Raw genomic sequence first — 18,155 nt, 5'->3', positions numbered from 1 at the left:
TGACACTTTCCCAAGCCTCTAAGAAGAACAGTATCATACTTTAACACTCAAAGTTCTCTACCATCAGGCTGTACCCAATTTTCCTGGCTATGTCTCACATTACTCCCCTACATGAGTCCTATACTCCAATCCAAATGCTCTTAATCTTCTACAAACATGTTGCAACTGCCTTGCACAGTCCAGTCTCTATGTCTTCAATCATGTCAATTCTTCCCTCAAATTTCTCTCATCTTTCCATAATAGTTTTTTAAATTTTTAAAAAAAAATTTGTTGAATTAAGTAGCTCATTCAAGTATAATCAAGAAAATTCCAATCCAATGTCAAGAATTAAGATCAGATTGAGTATCATATTCTACTTCCTTTTAACAAAAGGCTATTTTTTCCTAAACAGAGCAAAAAAGAAAAAAGAAAAAAAGAAAAAAAGAAAAGAAAGAAAGAAAGGGCAGAAACCAAAAACTCAATGGTATAATCTAGAAAAGAAAATTGCATATATCAAAAGAGATGAAATTGGGGTGTGTGTGTGTGTGTAAAGTTTAAAAGCTGTATGGTCTGACATTCTTACTTGCATCAGGTCCCGCCTTTCTTTCTCGCCTGTACAAATAGCTTTCTTTATGGTACGGAGCTCACTCATTATAGCCTGGGCTTCATCCAGTTTGTAATTTGTATGAGCACTTGACATCTTGCGATCGATCCTGTTTAAAAAAAAAGTCAGAATGACAGCTTATCATTACACAAACATAGATATAAAAAGAAAAAAGGAAACACAAGGCTTAAATTGGTGACATTCAACACAAAGGGGTTATAAAGTCCTTTTGACATCAAACACCTTTACAGAGTCAAGGAACAGTTAAATAACACACCAATGTATTGGCATGGTGTTGTTGACAGAATATCTTTGATACTTAATAGCTTCCTTCCTGAATATAAAGGAGGTAGTATGACTTTGCTTGGCTGACTATAGCCCTTTCCTGTTTCTAAAATGACACGATCTATTGTTGCCTTCACCCCTCCTTATTGGGGGAATCCTCAATAGATTTATTTTATTTCATTTGCTCTGGATACAAGCAGCCCAAATGAGAACAATCTGGTTCAGTGTTTCCATTTCCTCTAAGAATCATGGGGCAAGAGGATCCACTGTTTTAGTCATTTGGTGTATGAGTAGAAGGAGAAATAACACACGGGAGGGAGGGAGTAAGCATTTATATAATACCTACTATGTGCCAGACACTGTGTTAACCCTTTATGAATAAGTCATTTGATTTTCACAAGAACTCTGCAAAGTAGATGCTATTATCATCCCCATTTTACAGATGAGGAAACAAAACAATGATGAGAATCTATTCAAAGTATTTAGAATAAAAGTTCTTTAATTTTATAATCATTAGGCACAAGGAAAATATTTATGAAGAGTACTAAAGAGACTAATGAGTAACTTCTTGAGGATCACTAGAATCCAAATAGCACTTTCTAAAGAAACAAACTTAGCAATACCTCAGGATGCCAAAAAGTTGAGATCATAGCAATAAACACTATAATAGGTAAAGTTTGCTTAATTAATACTTACTGAAATACATATTTCCTTGCCCTACAAAATGGAAATCTATCTTTAAAAGGAGGAAATACGCATTTATTAGGCACTTACTTTGTGCCAAGCACTGCGCTAAGCATTTCATTTAATCCTCACACAAACCCTGCAAGATAGGTACTATTATTATCTTCACTGTACAATTTAGAAAACTGAGACAGTAGTGAAGTGACTTGTCCAGTGTAACCCAGCTAGCTAACATCGAAGGTTACATAGCTAGTAAATAGCTAAGGCTAGATTTGAACTCATGTCTTCTTAACTCTAGTCCCAGTACTCTATCCATTGAATTATCAAGCTAAAGGAAAAAGTGAAAATAAAGTACTTTTCTTTCAAAAGTTTAAAAGGACAGAGTACATCCAGAGTGTAAGTCCTAGGCTCTTTTCTTTTTCTTCCACCTGAGGTACTAGCAGACACAGCTTCCCATCTAAACAAAATGGTTCCTCAATGGGAGGTGGAAAGTAGGGCCTCTTTATAGCACCTTCTCACTTTACATTTGTATAGCATTTGATATGTTTTCCAAAGCATTTTCACTTACATTATCTCATCTACCCAGCCTTTTCTCAATATAGCAAGCTGACCACTGTTCCTACCTCCTTAAATCCTGAATCCCAAATGCACTATCAACTTCCATTCTGTCTCTTTTGTTCACTCTCACTGAGCCACAAATTGCAAAAAGCTTTATATAATAAAATTCTGAGATTTGTGACAGACTGAAACATGGTATCCAGAAACATACATTGAACAAAGAAGAAGGAGACTTGGATTCCATTCCCAGCTCTGCCATTAATGAATTGCTTATGTGGCTTTGGGCAATTTAATCTCTGTGGGCCTCAATTTCTTCATCTGTAAAAAGGAGGGGAATGCATTTAATAAACTTCCCTTCCATTTTTTGATTCTATATTGTTCTAATTCTAAAGGTAGAAATGAGCCACTTGAAACCCAAATAAGTTTTACACACATAACCTAACACACACTTTTAAATAGTGGAAAGTATTTGAATCCAAATTCATTTTGGTAGCAAATTATCCAGTGTATTTCAAATGCTTTCTCATATCCTTAAAAGAAATCCGACCATTAAATTACTGCATTTCATTACCAGATATAGAACTTAATATAGGAAAAGAGATTTCTTTTAGAGATAAATTCATATTACAGGAAAACCAGAAATAATATGACACATGATAAGGTAAAATCATAAAACATAGGAAAACTTATATGTTTTTCCATTTTAGATACTATTCACAAAATCTGATATCTCTAATGCAATGTAGAAATAAAAGACTGACAGTCACAAAACACTAAACCTGCCTCTTGAGTTTTTTGACTTTTATTCAAAATTTAAACTAACATATATCACATATGAGACCTAGGATTGAATCTAGGCTCTGCTATCTTACTTACCTTGTAATAATTTAATTTCTCATTAAAGTTAAGCTTTAGTTTATTTACCTGTAAAGCAGAAATAGTGATACCTGAAGTAGCTACATGTTGTTCACTTGAGAGAATGTAAGCTACATAAAGGCAGGAAGTATTCCGGTTTTGTCTCTCTATTCCCAATAGTACAGTGCCTTGCACATAGTAGTTACTTAAAAAATCCTTGTTGAAGTGAATAGACTTACCATAGGGTTCTTTTGAGGACCAAATGAGATCATGTATCTAAAGTGTTTTGTAACTCTAAAATGTAAATATAAGCTTCTGTAAGAAAACGTGTTCAAGTATCCTTACAGTAACAATTTTGCACTTTCAATGATGTAGGGAGGTAACAAACGTTATCAACATTTCAACAAAAACACTCTAAAGAGCCAAAATAACAACAACCAATATAGAATGTCAGCTGAAACTGCTGCTAACCACAAGGACCACCTGCTTCCCTTGTAATAAAAGCCTATCGATCGACAAATACAAAGAAACACAGGAAGATTATATGAATTGGTGCAGAGTGAGGGAAGTAAGCAGAGTCAAGAAAACAACATACATGACTGCAACAATATAAACAAAAAGAACCACAGATACAAATAAACAAAAATCAAAAGTAAAGATTGTGAAATTATAAAAAAAATATGCATGGCACAAAAGAAAAGACAGGAGAAGACACTTCTACCCCACCCTTTTCAAAAGGTGTATGATCCACAAGTATTGTACATTGCACATATTTTCAGGTTCTTTCCAAGTACTGAACAGTTGTACTAATTTTTTTCCTCTTATTTTTATTTTTGCTCTTAAAATAGTATTATACGAGATGGCTCTCTGGAAGGGGAAAGGGGAAGAAATTTGGGAAAAACTTAGGTGATGTAAAAAATACATATCTATAAAAACTATATTAAAGAGCATATTGGTAAATAGACTAACTCATTAATTTCTATCTAGGTCTTATACGGATTCTGTGAACATTCCAATTTAAAAACATATTTCAAAGTGTTTTGCTTCATGGGGTCTTCTGAACATTCTCAGCCCTTTTTTCTACTTCTTTGCCACCACCACTGAGAAAAGGGACTGCAGAGAATCACTTCTACTGCAATACCAACAAGCACTTGCAAAAATGTGTGTGTGTGAGTGTGTGTGTGTGAGACCTGTCAACCAATATTTTTTCTTGATTTACTCTTAACTGATCATAAATTTTAAGAAGTATGAAACAAAAAGTAATAAAAAAAATAGGAGTTTAGATGGTGTACATTTACACTGCCTTTATACATACAGACCACTAAGGTAGCCCCAACAGAAAATGAAGATAGACTCAAAGTTCATTCTGGTAGTGTCATTTGGTTCAGGAATTAGCAGGAGAATTCATCCATTCATTCTTTCTCTCATACAGTTCATTCATCTATCCATCTGTCCATCCATTTATTCAGCAAATCAGCATGCCATAGTATGAATAACACCAGGTTACACACAAGGGGTTAAGAGATATGGATTCTAATCCTGGCTTTGTCAAGGACAGTTATGGTTCTGTAACTTTAAAGAGATCCTACAGGATCTAGGATCATTGATTTAAGACAGAATGAGAATTTAAGAAGTCATTTACTCCAATACTTTCATTTTATAGATAAGGAAACTGAGGACAACAGCAGCACAGTAACCAGCTCTTCAATGTCTAAATTTCTATACATGTAAATGATAGGGATTGTACAAAATGACAGAAGAAGTCCCCCCCCCCCCCACTTCTATCAAATACTTACTGAGCAACTACTACATATGGACAACCATGTGAACTGGTAAATAAGAAATTTAGCAGTCTTTGACCATAAGGAGGCTACCATCTTTGTATATGGAAATTTTATATATGTGTATGTGTGTGTGTGTGTGTGTGTGTGTATTTATTTAGCTACCTTCTCTTCTTTTGCCTTTTCAAAAGTTACTTTTAATTTATAAAAATAAGTAAATTCATTCTTAAAAACTCATATCTACTAATTTTATTTATTATAAAAGTACTTTTTAAAATTTTTTGTTATTTTTACCATAGCTTCAGTCAGAATAAACTTATATGCTGTATATAGCAAGGGATTCAATTTGCATCATCTCATTGGGAATTAAGAAGTATGAACATTCCAAAATGCACTTATGTTGAGAAATATTGTTCAGCCATAAACTCTAATATAGAATTTAAGTTCAGACTCATACACAGTTCACATGGTAAATAGTGTAGACTATCAAAAGTATGCAAGCAGTTCCCATTTTTTCCCCGAGAACTTGCCCCTTAATTATTCTACTCATTTGAGTATTCTCAGACCAATGCTTTATTTCATACCACCATTACTTCCAACTTTCGCAGACATCCATACAGTGCATCACAATCAGGATGTGAGCTTGTGGCCAAGGTTCAGGACCCAGAAATATTGGTTGTCTAAAATCAGGGACCAAGGATAGGTTCAAATATAATTAAACTTCCGGATAAACCTTTGTAGTTGTTGGGTGCTTCTTTTTGGTGTGAATTTAAAATTTTCTTATGCTTCCATTTTTTTTTTGTGAAATGCATTAAAGAGAAAAGAAGCATACCATTCAAATAATTGAAAAAGTAAAACTGAAAACGCTTTTTAGAATTCTCATGTCACCAACCTCCTCTCTTTCCCTAAAGTGTTTTATGTTAGCACACTAACATAAAATCATAATTTTATGTTATAATCATAATCTTAAATCACAATTTAAGATGTCAAGAGAATTCCATCAGCTGAAATACTACTAATAACTAAAGAGTCTTCTAAACTCCCACATCTTGAAGAAAAATGCTGCCAGGGCATTAAGCTCATTCCCATCTAATGCTACAGATTAGATCCAAAAAGAATGGAAAGTTTTGTTAAAACTCCTGCCTTTTACATCACCAGCCTTGGCAGGGGGCCTTAAGTTAACCACAGAAAGCTTCCTGCAAGCCTTCTATCAACAGCAGGTACTGTTTGGAAAGCCAGTTTTGCAGCAAGACCTGTCTCACAACCAGCAACAATGCCCTTTTTGTCTCAGCACCACTTCTGTATGTTTTCCTGTTATCAGAATATTGGTTCTGCCTAGTGTTTTCTCATGAGTTTGTGCCGAATGTGATATACTTAATCTATTCCTGTTCTAAGAGCTAACAATCCCATTCTGTTCTGAAACTTTGAAGGATTTTTTTTCCATCTCAGCAATGCCATAACACCAGTTCTTAATGCTCATTCAAAGAAAGCCCTAAATGTGAGTAAACATTCAGCCACTACACACAGATTTGAGCTTACTGATGTTATTGAGGAAGAATTAGGAGTATATTTGATAGAGAACTGACCCGAGGGTCAGAAATCAATAATTCAACAAATGTTTATTAAGTACCTAGTTAATTATGTTACTGTTCACCTCAGTTTACTCATCTATAAAAGGAGGGTATTGGAGTAAATTACCATGTACCAGGAAGACCTGAATTCAATTTCTGTTTCTGATACATACATAACAGTTGCATGACCCATGCATGGCAAGTCACTCAATCTTTTCAGTCTCCTGAAAAATCTGAAAAACTTTAAGTTGAAGGAAAGATGCCAATTTGCACTAGTAGAGGGAATTTCTTATGGTGAAATCCCAAAACCAATGAAATCACAAGTTTGAGTCCTCAAATAATAAGAGGAAGGAGAAGAAAGAGAAAGAAGAGGAGAAGGAGGAGGAGGAGGAAGAGAAGGTGGAGAAAGAAGAGGAGAAGGAGGTCTGGTAGGTAACATATATAATACTTTTTTTTTTGTTTGAGGTGAGCCCATAGTGCGGTTTAAATAACAGTTAAGACTGTAGGTCATAAAAACAAAGAAAATGCCCATCAGTTGGAAAATGATGAAACAAGCATCAATGTGATAAAATGTTACTGTGCTGTAAGAAATCATGACTATGAAAAATATAAGGAGGCAAGAAAAAAAACCAGAATGAAATAAACAGAACCAGGAAAACAATACACACAATGAGTACAACAACAGAAATGGAAAGTACAATGGTAAAACAAAACAAACAAACAAAAAAGAACAAAATGAATCCTATATGACTGTAATAACCAAGCTGGGCCCAAAGAAGAGCGAGAGTGTAAGAATACTCCTCCTCCCTTCTTTTCAGAGGTGAAAAACTATATAGAGAGCATTACATAAACAGATATATACATACATATAAATATATACATACACACACATATATACATACATAATATACACACATATATATGTGTATACACACACACTGTTGGAATTGACTTATACATTGAGTAGTTTGGCTGAATTTTTTACTGCCTTTTTTCCTTCTCTTGCTCTTGAAATTCTTTGATATGAGTTAGCCCCCTGGGTAGGGAAGATAGATCTATTGGGAAACAAAGGTGGTGTAAAAACCCAAGGTAGTAATTTTTTTTTTAAAAGACTGTGCTTCATACAGGCTAGTTATTGCACTGGTGCACACAGGTTCTAAGTTTAACTAAGCCATTTCTTTTAAAGAGAAAACTACCCACTTTTATCTAACTATTATAGAATATTCACTGGCTCTTGATCTGCTCACTGCCCCCTGACCCTTAGCATATCTACATTTTCTGGTAGTCAAGGAAAAGCAAGACTCTGCCAAAAAATTCCCCCACTAGACACCCCCCCACCCCCCAAAAAAGGCAGGAAAACTAACAAAGGATTTAGACAGACAGAGGTTGCCCTGTCCATTTAAAACAGATTTTTCTGATATCTTCCAACCTAGGTATAACTTCTGTTTGCTGGAAGGCACACACCCAAACCAGACACAGTGACAATTGAAAAAGCTCTAGTGTTCAGCTATCTTCAAAGGCAGGAATGTCAAGCACTGTGTACAACGACTCTTTGGGCATTGGCCATCGGATCAAAGGAGCGTGCAGAGAACTAAAAGGGCTCACACCACAGCTCTCATTTCCAGTCTCTGCCAATGACTAATGTGTTAAACTAAAGCAGTTCCTTTTCCCCTGGACTTAGAACTCTGTGGCTGGCACGGTCCCCTGAAATCATTTGCTGGTAACCATTTGTCTCGCTCCTCTAAATTTCTGAACTTATTGTCCTCAAATAAGCTTCGAGTTTTTGTTGTTTGTTTGTTTTTTAAGAAATAATTTAATCAAAATTTCCTTGGTTTTCTGCATCTAAAACATTTTCTGAAATTTCTTTTAGGAACTGTGCTATTTTTAAGAACCTTTAAAAAACAGATAATCTGCCACTCATCTGCAAGTGTCTACAGCATGGAGGTTTAGAGAACAGTCTCCCTAGAGATCCCACATTCTATGTCCCATCTCTATCTGCACAAACTGGGCTCGATAGTTGGAGTGCACTCTCTCCAAACTTACACCTCCAGAATCATTAGCTTCCTTTTAAGACTCACCTCCCATTTCCATCTCTAATGGGAGCCAACTTTCCTTGTCTCCCTATTTGTTAATGCTAGCTCTTTTTTTCTCAAATTATTTGTTATCCATGTTGATATACATGTTGCAAGCCAAAGAATAACTTAAGTTTCTTGAGGGAAAAGCTTCTTTTTTTGTTTTTCTTTCCTTTGCATCCCCACCACCTAGGACAGAAACATGTAAATAACAGATGCTTATGAGGTTGTAGGTGCTGCATTTAGAGTGCTATACCTGCAGTCAGAAAGGCTAAGTTCAAATCTTACTTTAGACCAGATATTTACTAGCTGTATAGTAGGACTGGGGCAAATTATTTAACCTTTCATTGCCTCAGTTTCTTCATCCGTAATAATGGGGATAATAACAGCATCTATCTTACAGGGTTACTGTGAGGATTAAGTGAGATAACACATGTAAAGTGTTTTATAAGCCTTAAAGGATTAATGAATGTCGAACTGAATGGAATAGAGTTCTTTTTCCCACTATCACTGGCACCAACACTCAGCACTCTGCCTGGCATACAGTAAGCACTTAATAAATGCTTGTTGCTTTACTGGCTATCCTTATATGATGTTAAATGACTTCATAGGGGAAGTTATCTAGAAGGTTCTAAATGAATTTTTCACTTTTCTTTGGATGTTCCGGAGCTCTGTGGTCATAACCACTAATTCCAAAAATTTACACCCACACACATAATATTCAATTATCATGGATTCAGTTTAAGCTTCCCTAAAATACCCTAAAGTAGTATGTAAAAAAATCATAAAGTACAGTATCACTCAGTAGGATTACTGTAACCAATATTAAAAGGGGTGTACCTTAATATTCCTTTCATAAAACACAAGAATGTTTCATAAGTCTAACAAAATAATTAGAAAATTATTAGAGACAATAAAAAATGTCAAAAATTAAGAATTGATTAGAAGTCCTCAACCACTACCCAAATAAAAAAAAGGGCAGAATACCAGAGTTATTAGAATGTGAGCTCCTTGAGGGCAGATACTACATTTTTTTTTATATCCCCAACACTTAATGTGCTGTTAGTCACATAGTAAGCACTTAGTAAATTTTGTTGACGGACTCACCTATATTAATAAAGCTACTAAGAAAAACAAACTTTCTCCACCATATAATTAGGCTCAGTAACAGTGGACTATATTTTCTTTTAGGTAATAATAGAACAATTTTAAAAGTCTCTTTCAGCTTTTTTCTTTTGATATGAATAAAATTTTTCATAAATTTACCCTCACTCATAGACATTTAATAAATGAATAGGAAGCATTAATTTGACCTGAATACTGAATGCCCAATATTCCCAAGTGAAGAAAGTCATTTGTCTTCTCATCTTTGGCTAGTAACAATCACTAAAAGTGAAACTAATTCTGACTTAATTCATTTCTCCAGTGTACATGTGTGGGAGGAGTTCATGAAAAATCACATTCTTATCTGAAGAGCAAACTTTAAGCTACTTTTAAAAAATTATCCTATCATTACCTGAAATAAAATTCACTATGCCACCTCCCTAAAAAAAAGATCCTTTCTTTTAAAAAAAATGACAAAATATTCTTTTTTCCCCTCACTTATGCCCATGAGGAATGAAGGATCCTGTGCCAGGAAGGAAATCTGACCAAGATAAACAAGTTGAGGTTAAAATACTAGAACCAGCCAAACTCCTAGTGAGGCACTCTGGAAAAGAATACACTGGATATTCTGGGAAGCCAGGACAGCAGAAAAATTTCTGGAGGGAAATTGAAGGTCCTTTCTTTAAATTACTGTTGGATATGGAATCAGTGCTTCCAGTTAGGAATATGGAAGAAAGTAAAAGAAGATTCAACAATATCATATACCAGCTTGTTCATTCTTTGATTCTGTAGTCAGTTCTCTAAAAGTTTGTTGTTGTTCAGTTGTATCCAACTCTTTGTGACTCCTTTTTGGGGTTTTCTTGGCCAAGATACTGGAGTGGTTTGCTATTTCTTTCTCCAGCTCATTTTACAAATGAGGAACTGAGGCAAACAGGGCTAAGTGACTTGTCCAGGGTCACATAGTTAGTAAGTGTCTGAAGCCAGATTTGAACTCAGAAAGATGAATCTTCCTGACTTCAGCTTCTCATTCTATCCACTGGGCCACCTAGTTGCCCATTTCTAAAAAGTAAAATTTCTCTTCTCAAAGTTTTGGATAAAAATTTCATTACTGTTGTTTTTAAATTCTCAACTGAGAAACATATCAGAGCCAAACCTTAACATTAACTCTTGTTAGCAAGTTAGCTCGTACAAAAAAAAAATGGCACCAGAAACCTGGATATCAGAACATAAAATCATTTAACTACATGAATTCTCTCAGGCTGAATAACTCAGGAGATGAAAAGATTATTTGCCATGTGCAAAAGACTGAAAGGGTGGAATCACAACCAATATTTCCTCTTCCTCCTTTGTGGTTATGCAACACAGAACATGTGCAACAAAAATTTAATGTTAATGGAGCATGGGTGAGAAGCCAAGTCCAAATCAAACACTGGTTCTCAAGGCATCTTGGCCTCCAAATCAGTTAATAGATGAAAGGCTGGATCCCTGAAGTTTTGAATGCACTAGATTCTCCAATCTATGAGCTAAACTGTCCAGTTTCTGAGCTCTTTGCACATGTCATCTATCAGCCAACGGAGTTATGGGAGATGTGTGTGTATACATCACAGGGAACTGGCATGTTCAAATAAACTCATATCAGCAAGATGGTTGAAAGGGGAAAGAAAGAGGGACAATTGTTAACAAATATTCAAAGAAAAATTTTAGTCCCATATTAGTGGCACTTTAGTCCCACTAGGTAAGTTTCCATCATTAATTGATGGTATTCCCAGATGCTTTTGTATTTTATTTTTCCTATACTTTCCAGCTTTGGTATCCTGAGTTCTATCTGTATTCTCTTTCCTTATTTGAATAAGCATGGAGCTATAGATGCATTCACTAACTTTCCCCTTCCTTAAAGATTTACTTCTGCATATCAGTGATTGCTTATTTACCCAGTTAATCAAAGAGCAAATTAACATTAGATTTTGAAGGGTATGAAGAATATTCAAGATTATATCACTTTTTAGTCCAGATCAAATGATTAATTTAGATTATGATCAGTCAAAAATACTGGCATCATAAGATAATTAACATTTTTTCTTAGATTAAAACAGAATTGATACAACTGAAATGATTTTTAAAAAAAGACAATGGTTTGTTCAGCAAAGTTATACTACTTTATCCAACTATAGTGAAATTTGAGTTACATACCTTATTCAAAGCCAAAGCTAATAGGCTAATGAAACATACATACAAACGTATTGCATCAACTATTTGTTCAGTTAAAAAAGGGCAGTACAATGGTACAATGGGAAAAATATTGGCTCTGGAACTAAAGGACTTAGGTTGAAGTTTCACCTCTGCTTAATACCTATGTACGACCTTGGACAAGTCATCTATTCTCCATGGGTCACACTCATTTCTAAAATAATGGTTGGAAAAGATGGTTTCTATGGTACCATTCAGCTCTAGAATTCTATTCTATAATTGTATAAAGTGGAAGAAGGATTAAGCTAGAAGTAGTCAGAACATGAGGTTCTGGTTGTAGCTTGTGCTGCTAATTTCTTGACCTTTTTGGGCCCCCCCCATTGGTAGAGTAAAGCTAATAAGCAGATAGGAGAAGACAACTGGATTAAAGGAAATAAGCAAGAGACTTTTCTATTCAGCATTTGAATATTTTGAGACTAGACCACTCTCAAGTCAGATAAAATTGCAAGTCTTTGAGAAAAGTAAACTTGATTTTTTTTAGCAATTTGCTTATTATTATGAAAAAAGACCTGTCATTTCATTCACTGTAAAATTGATACTTGCTAAATATTTATTTCTTGCCTTCCTATAAGCATTATGACAGAAGAATTAAAACATTAGTAGGCCTACTTGGCAAAGGTAAATTTCGTCAAGTGCTCAGGTGAAGATAGAGAGGTGACAAAGTAAACATTGATGCTTATGGTCAGTTTTTGTTTTTATACATGGTCAGCGGGGAATTTGTTTTTCTCAATTATACATGTTTGTAAAAGGTTTGGGTTTTTTTGCTTTCTCAATGGGGCAAGGGTGGAAAGGAAGAATTTGGATACGAAAATAAAATAAAATTGGATTTTTTTAAAGAGCTCAGGTGAGAAGCAGTGGTTACACTGGTGAAAAAAGACAACCAAACTCATTCTTACAAAAGTTAACATTAATGACTTCAGATCAGCATGGGTTTCACTTGGTCAACCACTGGAACCATTCACTAAGTTAATGAGTTAATGCTTCTCTAAATAGTAAGAATTTACTCTTGACTTCTGAGCAGAAGAAATTTCAGGATTTCTTGTTTTAAATAAAGGGGGAAGATGAGATAAACAGTTTTCAAACACAGAAAAACAAAGGTGCCTAGTTCCTACTTTTTTTTCCCCCCATTTCAAAGAGCTAAGCAGAAATCAAAAGGTTGTAGTCCAGGTAGGACTGGGAAACAAAGAATTTTTTTTTAAACTAAGTACTATGCTGTCTTCAAAACACTACCTGAAGGTATCTAACAAACATTCACAGAATCAAAGAAATATTTCTATCTATCTATGGATAGATTTATACATACATATACATATATACATACACATATACATACACACATACATACTCATACATGTATATGCACATACACACATGTATGTATTAAAAACTCTTCTACTCACTCTTGCAGTGTCTCCACTCCTTTTTCTTTATGCTGCAATTCTTGCTTCATTTGTGTCAGCTCTCGTTTCAGTCTGGAAAGCTAAAAGCAAAGTATATTTTTTGGGAGAGGGTTCACACAAGCAAGCTAAACATGAACATTTCTGCTGTCTGAATTCATTTCTTTCAAAATACAATCAATCATCTACTGGCTAATAATGTAAATATCTTACGAAAAGTGAAAACTGAGATGTTACAAGTCATCGATGAAATGACAACCTCACAGATTAAATAGACAAAAGATACTGGTGGAGTAATGATGCTTTTATCTCTCAAATGATACAGTTTCAAAGGGATATAATCCACCACAGAAATTGAATGGCTGCTAATTCTGAAAAGAACAATGTTTTAAAAATGGAATTTCCCCTTTCATTACCTAATAAAGAGGATGAATAAAAAGCTAACATCCAGTTTCTATGAGAATTTAACACCTCAAGTTTTTTTTTTAATTAGGTGATCTTGTCCTACTTAAGGAAACTGAAGACAAAATCTTACAATTCATTAACTGTCTAAAGTTAAAAGAAGGAAAGGAAAACTATTTCCCTAATCATTGTTTCCCATGGCTTTATGTTATCATATCCATATGATCTGAATTTTTAAAATAATATTCAAAAGTTGACCAAAATGAAAATGTTATGCAAAGTGACTGAAACAAAAGCTTACAAGTAGCATATATACCATCATTTAATGGAAACTTTTTAAAATGTTAATGAATAGTTGAATGGAATAACTGTATAGAAGAGAACATGAAAATATGAATGTTTTACTTACTCTATCACGACGGCTTGCAATCTCTGCTTTAATTTGATACGGATCATATTTTGTGTTTGTTGAATATCCAGAGAATGCTAAAAAGAAGGAAAATATTTTTGCTTTATAGCAAATAGGCTTGTGCTCCATATCAACTCAACCCCCAGATCAGCCACTATATACAAAAGCAAGAAATTTGGTATAATTCTAATGCTCATGGAAAGTAGACTTGTAAAGTTAAATTAAAAGTCAAACTTGGCTACTTATATCTATCTGTGTTAAGGATTTAAAAAAAAATTTTTTAGTAAAAGTGTAATGTTACTATTTCTTCTTACCAAAAAAACAATATCCCATTAGTTCTTTCATATTAAAAATATTTTAGTTATAAAGCTGTTAGAAAAGCAGCTATGGAAAAATAAAGCAAACATTCAACAACTGACACTCCTCCATTTTTTGGTTGTTTCTTTTCTTGTGAACTTTCTAATCTATATTATAATAAAATCTATGATTAGGAATAACTATTTATTTTACAGCCTCATCAAAACCATTTCAATGAGTAAAATGTAGTGATCTGATATATTCAAGAATCAGCAGTACTACATAATCAATTTTAAATTTCATTAATTTTAAGCTTTTAATTTTAACTTTTATATACAGCTTCTTAAACTTACATTCTCTGTGAAAACTGAAATATATTTATACATGAAAAACACTGACAATTTAAAACTTTCAACCTTTTTGGCAGAAATTTTCAAGCATCTTCAACTGTTTCCCTTCTTCTTAAACAGAAAATGCAGAACACGTTTAAACCTTTCTTGATGACCAATTATCACAGAAATATCTCTCCCTATATTTTCCTAAAGCACTCTGTTCAGATCTTGACTTCATTCCATCACATGTTACCTTCATCAGGGATAGTTAGGTCCATTCATACCCTTCTTTCAGAACATTAAGTAATCAAGGGCAAAGACTGTCATGTTTCATTCTTACAAATCTTCACTACCTAGCACAATGTCTTCCTTGCACATAGTAGGTGCTTAATAAATGTCTGGTGAATAGTGAATGTACTGGAGGAAGGCTTATGTGAAATGATACAAAGTGGGGCAAAAAAAAAGAACCCAGAGAGATGGGGGGTGGGAAATGGAAATGAGCATCATTGAAATATTTAGAAATGCGCAAAAGAAGGTAGAAGGAAATTTAGAAGGGATCACAGTAAATCAAGGCAATTTTGGTACCATAATATTAAATTTAATATACTTTTAAAAGTGTACATAATAAAAGTTCTCAGTTTCATATGATTCTTTTTCTTTTTTGTATACTGAAATGTTCATGTTTATTAATAATAATAAATAAATAAAAATAAATAAATAAAATTTAAAATTTAAAAATAAAAATAGATAAATAAAAAATTAAAAATAAATAATAAATAATAATAAAAAAGAAAAAATTTAAAAGGTAGAACCAAGAGAATCATGCACACAATAACTACAACAACATAACTGAAAACAATGCCAAAGGGCATCTAAACTCAGATTAATTGCAATGAGCAATCTTAGTTTCACAGAAGATGTGGTGCGACATCCTTTTTTCCTCTCAGGAGAGAGGTGGGGGCCAACAGGTACAGAATGTTGCTTACAATGGCAGATAAGGTTGCTCTGTCAGTATATTTTGCTTAACTGTTTTTCTTTTCTACAAAGGAGAGGAAGTATACCAGGAAATACATGTGATGTTTAAAAACAAAAGTATCAATAAGAAATCACAAATAGTGAATGTACTATAATATACTGAGGTCCTTAGGTTCAATTAAAGTATGTAAGGATTATCTACCCCTGTCACTGAGCCAGATGCTCCAGCTGGCTGTTCTTTACTGTCATCTTGTCTCCTACTCCCCACCTCTGTTCCAGTTTCTAATCATAACTTCTAATCTCCACCTCTATTCTGCTGTCCCTCACTCTCTTCCCTTTTCTCCATTCTTTTTTCTTGTTTCCTTTTCCTATTAATTCTCTGGGGATTTTTGGCCTTATCAGCTTTTCCTGTGAGTAGCTTGGCATTTACATCTATTGGAAATCAGTGACAATCGTTTCAGTGGGCAAACCAACCATCACGTTGTCTTAGACACAATCAGAGATCTTCTCAGTGATATTCTTTAGTATAATTGTTGTTATTGTGTTACTTATAATACATAATACATAATTAAGATTTATTTAGCACTTTCAAGTTTTGCAAAGCATTTTATGTACATGATCTCATTTGATTCTCCTAACAACCCTGTAAGACAAGTTCTACAGCTCTTATTATCCCTGCTTTTTAGAAAACTGAGGCTCACTGAGGTTAAATCACACAACTAGTAAGTATAACACATAGCATTCAAATATAGAACTCTCCTGTTTCTACTACCCCCAGCATTGCTTTTACTACCCCCAAATCTTTACTAACAGAGAGATACTTTCTTTCACTTCCATTTCTAGGTTTAAAAACTGTTACTGGAATGTAGTTGCTTGGCCTTCAATAACTGAGGCTTTGCTATATGTAGGTTATTTTAAAATGGCTTCATTTTTGTCTATGGAGGAAATAATGCTCACAGCCATAAAACAAGGAATTTAAGTAGCTATGTAGTGGCTAAATAGCCTCAATTGAGAGGGAATGCAAAACTAATTAAACTGACTCTTTATTATGCCTTTTTTAAAATTGGTCATGTGGGCAATTTAGCAATATAACACCCTCCAGCTCAGCTTGCCAGCATAGTGCAGGAGGAAAAAACTAGCCTAGGAGTCAGAGGGACTGGGTTCCAGGCTCAACTCTGTCATTAATTTAGGTGTGTAATCTTGGGCAAGTAATTTAATTTCTCTGAAGCTAAGATACCTCATCTGTAAAATGAAGGGGTTATAGCGGCAGTTAGGTGGTGTAATAAACAGAGCAAAAGCCCTGGAGTCAGGAGGATCTGAGTTCAAATCTAACATTAGCTTTGTGAGACTGGGCAAGTGAGTTCGGCCCAAATGCATCATAAAAAAATGAAAGGGTTATAAAAGATGATCATAAAGACCCTTGCAGCTCCAAAAATCTATATCTATTAGTAGCTAAATAAATGCTAACTTTCATTTAAAATTTTCTCAGAGAATCACAATCTCCCAGACTCAAATGCTCTCAAAATAGTATTGCATGGCCAGCAGCTACAGATCTGAGACCCTTCATTTCCTGTCTTACTTGAACCTTTAGCCCTACCTACGAATATCTATAAAAATTTATTATGGTTGAGATGTGATTGTATGCATATGAAATCACAATAAATAATATCCTCTATAAACTGCAAAGGTTCAATATTAAGTGACAGCCCTGAAAGTTTTCAGGCACAAGAATGAATAGCAAATAAACATCCGAATGACCAAAATAATATGAAAATCATCAAAACTGTAACTAGTATTTTTTTTCTTTTTTGCACCACAGGCCAATAGTAGTGCTGGAAAAAGAAGGTAAGCTTACTTGGATGCAGCTGCATGATAGGGGAAGGAGCAGTAAAAGGAAGCATAACCCTGGAACACCATGAGGTTTCTAAGGTGCTGAAAGAGGACAGAATATTATTACCAGTTCAGTGCTTTCTGAATTTCTCTCCCTAAGTTAAGGCTTCCAAGACTCCACCTCAGTTATAGTTCTACAAATCATTCCAGCCTATGCCGAACATCCATTTGCACATGCACAAATTTGTAGTTAACATTTTGGGTCATTCACATTAAAAGTAGGTAGAAACATTTAGAAATGGTTATTCATTGCAATGCAGAATGCATATTGCAACTGTTCACTGAAAAAAGTGGAACATGTTCCCCCACTCCCTCCACCGTCAATGAATTAACCCATTAAATTTCAATAGAAAATACCAGCATAATGATACAGTTTGTAGGAGTTCAAATTCCTGCTTCTGACAGGTGTTAGCCATGTAAACCTAATCAAGTCTCTTAACCTTTCACTAGGCAACTCACTAACAGTAGAACTTACTTACAGACAAGTAGCTGATCTGTGTCAGAGTAGGGAGTTTTCATAACTAGAGTTCCCCATCCCTCACGTGAAATCAAAGATGTGAACCCAAAATAAGGAAGGGGGAGAGAAACAAGATATTCTAGGTTTTGCTTTTAGTGGGGAAAAGTCCATAAAAATAATCCATATAAGTCAGGAATGTATATGAACTCTGATATAAGATTCAAATAAAGCTCAGTTTCTCTTTCTTTCCTTTCTT

General features: G+C 34.4%; 1 protein-coding gene across 3 annotated transcripts in view; it reads right to left on the bottom strand.

The window, feature by feature from the left end:
* WWC3 (WWC family member 3) overlaps nucleotides 1-18,155 on the bottom strand; it is a 198,720-nt gene that overhangs the window by 74,113 nt on the left and 106,452 nt on the right. For all 3 annotated transcript variants that reach the window (XM_027835331.1, XM_027835332.1, XM_027835333.1), the window contains 3 exons: nucleotides 13,949-14,025; nucleotides 13,141-13,220; nucleotides 563-692 (listed from right to left, as the gene is read on the bottom strand). In XM_027835331.1, coding sequence (XP_027691132.1) covers nucleotides 563-692; nucleotides 13,141-13,220; nucleotides 13,949-14,025 — 287 coding nt within the window. The remainder of the gene's footprint in view (nucleotides 1-562; nucleotides 693-13,140; nucleotides 13,221-13,948; nucleotides 14,026-18,155) is intronic.

This window comes from Vombatus ursinus, unplaced genomic scaffold (assembly GCF_900497805.2).
Source record: "Vombatus ursinus unplaced genomic scaffold, bare-nosed wombat genome assembly UNPS02014814.1, whole genome shotgun sequence".
NCBI lineage: Eukaryota > Metazoa > Chordata > Mammalia > Diprotodontia > Vombatidae > Vombatus > Vombatus ursinus.
This window is presented reverse-complemented; position numbering and strand designations above follow the sequence as displayed.